Consider the following 11486-nt stretch of genomic DNA (forward strand, 5'->3'; position numbering starts at 1 on the left):
ATTTATCTAAATGTTGTCAGAGTTATCCAATGTTTCCAAGAGGAACAAACAAAGAGTCAAACTCCATCATCCATGAGAGGAGAAGTTCATGCAAATGGGATCACTCTCTCTGAAAGGAGGAGTCAATGCAAAGTGAGCCGTGTTCCTCCTCTACTTATGTGACTGCAGAGAGGAGGACAGAGGACAGTGGACACACACTTTAACATGATGGACTATAGGACAGGACTGCTGCTTCTAACTGTCTGCTGGGCAGGTGGAGATCTTCAATCATATTGATTTTACACAGCATTACTTTGTGTTTCCAGCTTATTCAACTTGATATTTATTCATCTACCTTACAGGTGTTGATGCTCAGACTCTGACTCAATCTGAACCAGTGGTTAAAAGTCCTGGAGGATCCCACACACTGACCTGTACAGCCTCTGGGTTCACATTCAGCAGCTACAATATGGCCTGGGTCAGACAGGCTCCTGGAAAGGGACTGGAGTGGGTTGCTGCTACTGGCACCTACTACTCTGAGTCAGTGAAAGGCCGGTTCACCATCTCCAGAGACAACAGCAGACAGCAGGTGTATCTGCAGATGAACAGTCTGAAGACTGAAGATTCTGCTGTTTATTATTGTGCCAGACAGACACAGTGACACGAGCTGGCTGAGCAGCTGTACAAAAAGCTGCAGGAGTTGTCTTTACTTGACTGACAGATCCTTGGAGAGAGTTTATCATTGAACTTGTCATTAAAAACTGGTCCTAATAAATATCATTGGTAATGAACAACAGTAAATCTGAATCAACAACTAAAGAGCCGTCTTACTCCAATGATCATCATGATAAAGAAAGGGAGCAATCCTTTCATAGAATCATTCGCATGAATAAAGTTCAGATGTTTCCAGCCTTTGGTTGGATTCGTCTTTAAATATTCAACCTTTAAAATAAGTCACAATACAAGTGAATGTTATTTCAGTTTCTATATAAGAACACTAGATGGCAGTCAGGGTCAAGATTTCCTCTGTTCCTGTTCAGAAACACTCAGACCTGCTCCTCTCACTGATCCTAAAGACACAGACCAATGACTGACAGGACTTTTATACTCACATGATCATGAGCTGCTGACTTCAGAGACACATGTTCATTAGTTAGAGTTCAACATGTCATGTTCTTACACTCTGTCACAGAGGCACACATGACCAAGTGGTTCAAACACTCTGATAAGAGAGACACTGATCTACATCTTTCATGTTGGTGTCTCAGTCTGATTGAACTCCACGCTCTCCGTCTCTGAGTTTCAATTCATCAGAATCTTCATCACCAAAATCTCTGACGGGTAAAACGCTCATTTACATACCGATGCAGCCGCCACGCCCACTCTGCCTGCACGTTATATATCCTTCATGCTGGCTTTGTGGATGTAGACTTGGTCCAGCTCCCACCATGACAGTGGTCCAAAGCGTCCTCCTCTTGGCTCTCATTTCAGGTGAGTGTCTTCATTGTGCAGCAGAGGAGGAGACAGTGAGCTTTGGATGTCTGCTGGCTCCCTGTCCTCTAAAACTCTGTCTCTTTCAGCTGCTAAGGGCCAGTCCCTCACCTCCTCAGAGCCAGTAGTCAGCAGACCAGGACAACCAGTCACTCTGTCCTGTAAAGTGGATGGACTTGCTCTGACTTGGCTGCACTGGATTCGTCAAAAACCAGGGAGAGGTCTGGAATGGATCGGACGCATTGATGGCGGAACCGGCACAATATTTGCCCAAAGTCTCCGAGGCCAGTTTTCCATCACCAAGGACACGTCTGTAAATGTTGTGTACTTAGAGGTGAAGAGTCCCAAACAAGAAGACTCTGCAGTTTATTTCTGTGCACGAGAGCCACAGTGACACAGCAGACTACAGAGCTGTGCAAAAACTCAACAACACTGCTGGCTGTGTGAGAAGCACTGAAGCATGTCAGGGCTCTGAAAACACGTCTCCCACTGAACCATGGGAACAATCAATCCAACAGTTTCATTGATTCAAGTATTTCATGTGTCAGACAGTCCTTACCCACAGCAAACCTCACTGTCTATACAACATGGACTCACCTGCAGTGAAAACTAAACTCTGCTTTCAAAAGCTCCACATGATGCAGGGTTCAGTTTTCTACATCAACCTCCACAAACATCTGAAAACTGTAAAAGATTGAGTCCACTTTGTCCCTTTATTCATCAAACTGTGTCAGCCCAACACGTTTGCTTTATTTACACCCTACATGGAGACTTGAGGTCCATTTCAGCCTCTTCATTAAACATGCTCTGGAATGTAAAGATCATTTCTCTAACGCCGACAGGAGACGACACCAATCTAAGCTGTTAGATCTGAAACACCTTTGTGTACCTGAAATCAAGAAAACTGGATCTGTGTCGTATTATTGGGATGCAAATGTTTAACACCAAAGTTTATTGGAGGAAACTCAGATAATCTTATCATGTGGAGAAACAGCAGAACAGATCAAGAAACCTTCAATGCAGTTTTTAATCTCACAAAGATTCTGCTGATCTCAATCTCCTGCTTCAAGTCCTCTTTATCCAGTCTGACAAACTAAACACCAAACTCTCTGTGATCACAGTCGCTGAAGAGACACTTTCCTTCCATCCTTCAGTGACTGCAGAGAGGATTCAATCAGTTTGGTGACCTGATCAACAATTTAAACTCAATCAAGCAAAAAGGCAAAAACAGGGAACTGATGCCCTCACTGTAAAAAAGTATTATCCAAGTTCATCAAAGAGTAACTGAGATCCAAATCCAGCTGGGTCCACGAGAGGAGGAGTCAATGCAAAGTGAGCCGTGTTCCTCCTCTACTTATGTGACTGCAGAGAGGAGGACAGAGGACAGTGGACACACACTTTAACATGATGGACTATAGGACAGGACTGCTGCTTCTAACTGTCTGCTGGGCAGGTGGAGATCTTCAATCATATTGATTTTACACAGCATTACTTTGTGTTTCCAGCTTATTCAACTTGATATTTATTCATCTACCTTACAGGTGTTGATGCTCAGACTCTGACTGAATCTGGACCAGTGGTTAAAAGTCCTGGAGGATCCCACAGACTGACCTGTACACATTCAGGGTTCAGTGGTACTCCTCATATGGCCTGGATCAGGCAGGCTCCTGGAAAAGGAATGGAGTGGGTTGCCTGGATTCACAGCAATGGTGGCAGCACCTACTACTCTGAGTCAGTGAAAGGCCGGTTCACCATCTCCAGAGACAACAGCAGACAGCAGGTGTATCTGCAGATGAACAGTCTGCAGACTGAAGATTCTGCTGTTTATTATTGTGCCAGAGAGCCACAGTGACACGAGCTGGCTGAGCAGCTGTACAAAAACCTGCAGGAGTTGTCTTTACTTGACTGACGGATCCTTGGAGAGAGCTGGACTCTCATGAAACATTAAAAATGACCCCACAAACATCATTTCAACAGAGCGTATAATCTGACCACTGATCACATGACTTAAACTGAGTTCATGTCATAATCAGTTTCTCATATATCTCCAACAACAGCAAACACATCAGTATGAACGAGTGTCCTAAATACTACAGGAACATATTACAGCCACATTAATGTTCACATGGTTTAACTTCTACAGTCGGTCACAGTGTGGGAGTGAACATCATGATGCAGTTCCCATTATACAAACAGCAGATGGCAGTCAGTGTCCAGTGTGTGTTTCATGTGATCCTATATAAAGACACTCTGACCTGCTCATCTCTAGAACTGACTGACTCACAAACCCTGGACTGAAGGAGGCTTTTATTCTCCTGTGTGAGAGTTCAGCACCACAACACAGAAACAACATGTGAAGTCCTGGATCAACAGTAAATGCAGCGTTCACATCAACTCTGATCATCAACTCAACTTTTCTCTCTCCGTCTCAAAACTTCAAACAAGCTGAAGAAACTCTGAACAACATCTTTGGTCTGTTTCTGACTCAATCTCTGTCTCCTCGAGATCACTGCTGCTTCACTTCTGATGGAGACAAACATCATTCCAGAATCTGTAATATATGCAAATTCATAAAGTGTTGCTCGCTCTCCACCCATTCTCCAGGCTCATTATATATCCTCCATATTAGAGAGGAAGATCTCACATCAGCTCATCTTCATCATCAGCCATGTTCTCTGTAGCTCTGCTGCTGCTGGCTGCTGGATCCTGTGAGGAGGAGCTTTGAAACTAATCCATCAGAAACACTGAATAATAACATGAATGATGGAGATAATGTTGATTTGTGTTTCCACAGGTGTGAGCAGTATTGATCTCATCCAGCCAGACTCAAAGGTTGTGCAGCCTGGACAGTCTCTGACCCTCACCTGTCAGGTCTCTGGTTATTCTCTGACTGATAACAGCTATGCAACAGGATGGATCAGACAGCCTGCAGGGAAAGGACTGGAGTGGATTTCTCATCAGTGGGGTGGTGGTGCACTTCAGCAAAATGCTGCTCTGAAGAACAAGTTCAGCTACAGCAGAGACACTTCAGCTGGAACAGTGACTCTAACAGGACAGAACATGCAGCCTGGAGACTCTGCAGTGTATTACTGTGCCAGAGACCCACAACAACACAAACCATCTGTAGAGCTGAACAAAAACCCCTCAGAGCCTGAACACCTGTGACATGAAGCCACCAGAGGAGGAGCCCTCAGACCAACAATGATTCTATCATCAGATCAGTGTTGGAGGGAGAACACACACACATGGAAACAGACATGTATAATAAGGGTAAAGTATCCTGCTCGTTTCAGGATATAAAAACTCATTTCAATGTGCAGTTGTGTAATTCTCAGAATAATCTTTCTCAGTCTACACAGCATATGGTTTATGATATCTGTATGAACACATTCAGCTGTAATAAAATGATAACATGTCATGTATCCTGTTCACATGATGTTAACATGATACTTTAACTGCAGATCTTCACTCAGGTTCAGTAACTGTTGTTCTTAAACTAATTGGACATATTTCTGATTGTCCTTCAAACATTTCTCTACAGTTTCTTCATGAGTTTGAAAAGTCAGAAACATTAACATAACACACATTTATTAAATCATCTCTCAGTGATAAAAGTCTGCTGACTGAATTCTGGAATCTCATTTCATCTCATTAGGTTCATATTAAACTCTAATTCAACTTACAAACTGAAACATATAGAAGGTTGTTTTTGTTTTTCTATGAAGAGGTGTTTACAGGACTGTTAGCTGGTTCATTTGATGCTCAAAGTCTGAACCCTTAGGATCAAACTGTGTCAACAAACAGAAACTATCTGAAGATCCTCCAGACATTGTTCATAATTCAACATTTACACGCTCATCCCAATTTATCTCCCTCCTAGCAGAAATGTGTTTTGTCCCTTTGGCTTCAGAAACTGAAACAACAAATAATTCTACAAAATGAAACTCAAACTCAAACCATGACGAGCTGTACAGGAGAAACTTCTACACATCAGCTTCAACAAAGATTAAGACTGAACTCTGATATTTCTATGTGATCTAGAAAATATTAAAATGTTAGACGGTCTCTTCGTCTGTTTGAAAGTTAGTGTTTGTTACAAACAGAAGGACTGGGAGGACAGGTTTCTGTAAACGTGTCAAAGAAAACTGAAAACTATTTTAACCTGAAGTTAAATTTTAAGACCTCACCAGAAGAAAAGATGAAAGGTTGAAGTAAAAAGAAGAAAAAGGAAATGAGATCACTCTCTCTGAAAGGAGGAGTCAATGCAAAGTGAGCCGTGTTCCTCCTCTACTTATGTGACTGCAGAGAGGAGGACAGAGGACAGTGGACACACACTTTAACATGATGGACTATAGGACAGGACTGCTGCTTCTAACTGTCTGCTGGGCAGGTGGAGATCTTCAATCATATTGATTTTACACAGCATTACTTTGTGTTTCCAGCTTATTCAACTTGATATTTATTCATCTACCTTACAGGTGTTGATGCTCAGACTCTGACTCAATCTGAACCAGTGGTTAAAAGTCCTGGAGGATCCCACACACTGACCTGTACAGCCTCTGGGTTCACATTCAGCAGCTTCTGGATGGCCTGGGTCAGACAGGCTCCTGGAAAAGGACTGGAGTGGGTTGCAACTATCAGCAACGGTGGTGGCAGCACCTACTACCCTGAGTCAGTGAAAGGCCGGTTCACCATCTCCAGAACCGACTCCAGCAGTAAACTCTACCTACAGATGAACAGTCTGAAGACTGAGGACTCTGCAGTGTATTACTGTGCCAGAGAGCCACAGTGAGAGACAATACCAGGAGAGGCATACAAAAACTACTTCCTCTATTTACTACCATCACTGAACGTTCAGATGTGAACACCTGTGACATGAAGCCACCAGAGGAGGAGCCCTCAGACCAACAATGATCAAACAGCAGCTTAGTAACAGAGACTAAACACACATACACATTTGATAATTATGACCTGTACAGGCTCTGGGTTCACATTCAGCAGCGTCTGGATGGCCTGGGTCAGACCGGCTCCTGGAAAAGGACTGGAGTGGGTTTCTTCCATCAGATATGACAGTGCTGAGATCTACTACTCTGAGTCAGTGAAAGGCCGGTTCACCATCTCCAGAGACAACAGCAGACAGCAGGTGTATCTGCAGATGAACAGTCTGAAGATTCTGCTGTTTATTATTGTGCTCCAGAGCCACAGTGACACGAGAGGAAGCAACACTGTAATAAAACAGAAACTGAAAAGATGAAAAATAAAGAAATAAGTTTATAAAATCTGACAATCAGCAGAGACACTTCAGTTTGACATCAAGTTTCCTGCACAGCACTGGAGTTCTCCCTCTTGATGCCCAAACACACTGAGAAAATCATGATTCCTATGAGCCTAAATGTTAGACTCGGTGTGTGACATGATGATGATGGAGGGAACATAAATGTTAGAAGAAGAGGTATAGGTTTGTCTCAGATGGTAGAGCAGACGCCCCACAGAGACAGGGCTGGAATGATTAGTTCCTGGTCCTGATATGATTTGGTACATGTCACCCCGACTCCCTCCCCACAGTTCCTCTCTCTGAAGCTGTCCAATCAAATAAAGGAAAACACCCCAAAATATGACCTTTAGAAACAGAAGAAGAGAAATAAAGATGAGAGGATTATAAAGAGGATGTGTTTGTCTCCTTCGTCTGACTTTGAAGAGTAAATTAAATCTATGTGATTGAGAAAATATTAAAATGTTAGACGGTCTCTTCGTCTGTTTGAAAGTTAGTGTTTGTTACAAACAGAAGGACTGGGAGGACAGGTTTCTGTCAACGTGTCAAAGAAAACTGGAAACTATTTTAACCTGAAGTTAAATTTTAAGACCTCACCAGAAGACAAGATGAAAGGTTGAAGTAAAAAGAAGAAGACAGAAATGAGATCAATCTCTCTGAAAGGAGGAGTCAATGCAAAGTGAGCCGTGTTCCTCCTCTACTTATGTGACTGCAGAGAGGAGGACAGAGGACAGTGGACACACACTTTAACATGATGGACTATAGGACAGGAGCTTCATCATCAGCCATGTTCTCTGTAGCTCTGCTGCTGCTGGCTGCTGGATCCTGTGAGTCTCACTGAGACACACACTGACAGCATGATCACAGCACACTGACTCTGAATACACTGATTCAATATTCTACATGTTTTCCTCCACAGGTGTGAAGTGTGAAACGCTGACTCAGCCAGCCTCTATGACTGTGCAGCCAGGTCAGAGTCTGACCATCACCTGTCAGGTCTCTTATTCTGTTAACAGCTACTACACAGCTTGGATCAGACAGCCTGCAGGGAAAGGACTGGAGTGGATTGGGATGAGAGCAAGCAGTACTTCATTCTACAAAGATTCACTGAAGAACAAGTTCAGCATCGACTTGGACTCCTCCAGAAACACAGTGACTCTAAACGGACAGAACATGCAGCCTGGAGACTCTGCAGTGTATTACTGTGCCAGGAAAGCCACAGTGAGAGACAATAACAGGAGAGTCGTACAAAAACTACTTCCTCTATCTTCAACCATCACTGAGCGTTCAGTCTCTTTAGTCCTGAGTCTTCACTGATGGTGAGAAACTGTGGATGATGAAAATCTGAGTCCTGAGTGAATCTATACGTTCATGTTGTCTTATTTCATTTACTGATCATGTTATCTTTGAATATTAAACTTTATTGCTTTATCTTTTCACACACAGAGTTTAACAATGATGCAAAGTTTCAGCCTCCTCTGTATGAAATAAAGTGTTTGCCTTGCATCACAGTGGGGGGTGTATTTAACCCTTTGCTCTTGCTTTGAGGATGAGATGGTTTCTGAAGGTCTCACTCGTGCAGGTTTAACTGCTGCAAAAGCAACGCAGTCCTTCAGGGGATCTGTTCCCCTTGTGGACTTTAGTGACTCCAAACCACCAGAGGAGGAGCCCTCAGACCAGCAATGACTTCATGTCAGTTTAATCTGACAGTTAGGAGAATAAGAGTCTCATTTAGTGAGAATCTTTAAAAGTCACTTTTTTATCACATTTAGAGAAATATTTGTGATCTTCTTAACATTTAATTTAGTAGTTAAAATATATTAAAGTTATAATTACTGTTAAATCTAAATGTTAAATCTAAATGTTAAATATAAATATGTCCAAGGTAAAGAAAAAAAAGTCCAAAAACACAAACTTTAAAACTTGATTTTATGTTGTGGAAAATAAAGAAAGTGTAAATGATCAGTTTCTACATGAAGTTGTTTTTCACTGTCAGACCATCCTGCAGTTAATAAAGAGGAAACAATGATGAACTATGACTAAATATGTCTGCACCACACAACAACAAGTTCACACTCATTTCTCTCTGAAAGGAGGAGTCAATGCAAAGTGAGCCGTGTTCCTCCTCTACTTATGTGACTGCAGAGAGGAGGACAGAGGACAGTGGACACACACTTTAACATGATGGACTATAGGACAGGACTGCTGCTTCTAACTGTCTGCTGGGCAGGTGGAGATCTTCAATCATATTGATTTTACACAGCATTACTTTGTGTTTCCAGCTTATTCAACTTGATATTTATTCATCTACCTTACAGGTGTTGATGCTCAGACTCTGACTCAATCTGAACCAGTGGTTAAAAGTCCTGGAGGATCCCACACACTGACCTGTACAGCCTCTGGGTTCACATTCAGCAGCTATGAAATGGTCTGGGTCAGACAGGCTCCTGGAAAAGGACTGGAGTGGGTTGCTTATATCAACAGCAATGGTGGCAGCACCTACTACCCTGAGTCAGTGAAAGGCCGGTTCACCATCTCCAGAGACAACAGCAGACAGCAGGTGTATCTGCAGATGAACAGTCTGAAGACTGAAGATTCTGCAGTTTATTATTGTGCTAGAGAGCCACAGTGACACGAGCTGGCTGAGCAGCTGTACAAAAAGCTGCAGCTCTCATCCTCCACACTGGTTCAGCACAAGCATAAAGTCTCTGACAGAGTTCATAATAAAGATGATATGAATATTTGTGAATGGAAATCAGGAGGTGCTGACAGCACATAGTTCATATCATAGAGGCTACATCATAGTTTCTTGCTAACTTGCTAAACAGGCTGTAAATATGGATTACAGAAAGCAACATTCCTGTGGTTACTCTGGTTGTTTTCATGGGTTCACATCAACAGTGTTCTGCAATGCTTCCTAAATAAGTTTACTTTACATCATGAAAAATACATCCAGTCAGACCATCAGTGCTGCTTGATGTGTTTGATTGTATGCAAACTCAGAGAGCTTCCTTGTTACTCAGCTATAAAAACTTGCCATCAGGCTGTCAGTGGAGTTCACAGCTCGTCACCTTCAACAGAAAGCATGTTTTCTGGAGCTCTGCTGCTGCTGCTGCTGCTGGCAGCTGGATGTGAGTCTGTCTGGATCTGTCAAAGTCAACACTTCTTCTTTTGCACTTTAACTCCATCATTTGGTACCAAACATTTTCTCTGTTTTAACAGGTGTGAAGTGTGAAACGCTGACTCAGCCAGCCTCTGTGACTGTGCAGCCAGGTCAGAGTCTGACCATCACCTGTCAGGTCTCTTATGCTCTCAGCAGCTACTACACGGCCTGGATCAGACAGCCTGCAGGGAGAGGACTGGAGTGGATTGTAATAGGAGGACGTGTTGGACACACAACATATATCAAAGATTCACTGAAGAACAAGTTCAGTATCACCTCAGACTCCTCCAGAAAAACAGTGACTCTAAACGGACAGAACATGCAGCCTGGAGACTCTGCAGTGTATTACTGTGCCAGAGAGCCACAGTGAGAGACAATAACAGGAGAGACGTACAAAAACTACTTCCTCTATTTACAACCATCACTGGGAGCAGACGCTTGTTTCAGCATCACTTTACAAAGTGATCATGATTATCAGTCAGTGCTGAAAATCTCAAGTAATGACTGTAGTAAATGTTGTATGTTGGTCAGAGTGAATACTTGATTCTGATTGGTCCCAAGTTCCTGATAATGGACTCACATGGTCACAGCATGGCCTCTCTTAAGTCTCACGCTCCATGTACAGAGGATAGAGTCCCTGTGCTGCATGTCATCCCCTCTCTCTCCTCCCAGTTTCCTCTTCTGTCCACTGTTGTGTAAAAAAGACATAAAAGTCCAAAAACACAAACTTTAAAACTTGATTTTATGTTGTGGAAAATAAAGAAAGTGTAAATGATCAGTTTCTACATGAAGTTGTTTTTCACTGTCAGACCATCCTGCAGTTAATAAAGAGGAAACAATGATGAACTATGACTAAATATGTCTGCACCACACAACAACAAGTTCACACTCATTTCTCTCTGAAAGGAGGAGTCAATGCAAAGTGAGCCGTGTTCCTCCTCTACTTATGTGACTGCAGAGAGGAGGACAGAGGACAGTGGACACACACTTTAACATGATGGACTATAGGACAGGAGCTTCATCATCAGCCATGTTCTCTGTAGCTCTGCTGCTGCTGGCTGCTGGATCCTGTGAGTTTCACTGAGACACACACTGACAGCATGATCACAGCACACTGACTCTGAATACACTGATTCAATATTCTACATGTTTTCCTCCACAGGTGTGAAGTGTGAAACGCTGACTCAGCCAGCCTCTATGACTGTGCAGCCAGGTCAGAGTCTGACCATCACCTGTCAGGTCTCTTATTCTGTCAGCAGCTACTGGACGGGCTGGATCAGACAGCCTGCAGGGAGAGGACTGGAGTGGATTATATTAGGACGTGTGGGACAAACAACATACTACAAAGATTCACTGAAGAACAAGTTCAGTATCAGTTTTGACTCCTCCAGTAAAACAGTGACTCTAAACGGACAGAACATGCAGCCTGGAGACTCTGCAGTGTATTACTGTGCCAGAGACCCACAGTGAGAGACAATAACAGGAGAGACGTACAAAAACTACTTCCTCTATTTTCAACCATCACTGAACATTCAGATGTGAACACCTGTGACATGAAGCCACCAGAGGAGGAGCCCTCAG

At 43.0% G+C, this 11486-nt stretch overlaps 4 gene segments (V, D, J or C); all 4 read left to right on the forward strand.

The window, feature by feature from the left end:
* The first annotated feature begins 1421 nt into the window (after positions 1-1421).
* LOC117808592 lies at positions 1422-1864 on the forward strand. The segment is given in 2 exon segments: positions 1422-1470; positions 1560-1864. Coding segments are annotated over 2 exon segments (348 nt in total).
* A 2270-nt stretch (positions 1865-4134) lies between these two features.
* Positions 4135-4635, forward strand: LOC117808593. The segment is given in 2 exon segments: positions 4135-4178; positions 4265-4635. Coding segments are annotated over 2 exon segments (411 nt in total).
* Positions 4636-7443: 2808 nt separating this feature from the next.
* Positions 7444-8098, forward strand: LOC117808608. The segment is given in 2 exon segments: positions 7444-7569; positions 7662-8098. Coding segments are annotated over 2 exon segments (474 nt in total).
* A 2751-nt stretch (positions 8099-10849) lies between these two features.
* Positions 10850-11396, forward strand: LOC117808617. The segment is given in 2 exon segments: positions 10850-10975; positions 11068-11396. Coding segments are annotated over 2 exon segments (384 nt in total).
* Positions 11397-11486: the final 90 nt, after the last annotated feature.

This window comes from Notolabrus celidotus, unplaced genomic scaffold, assembly GCF_009762535.1.
Source record: "Notolabrus celidotus isolate fNotCel1 unplaced genomic scaffold, fNotCel1.pri scaffold_130_arrow_ctg1, whole genome shotgun sequence".
Classification (NCBI taxonomy): Eukaryota; Metazoa; Chordata; class Actinopteri; order Labriformes; family Labridae; genus Notolabrus; species Notolabrus celidotus.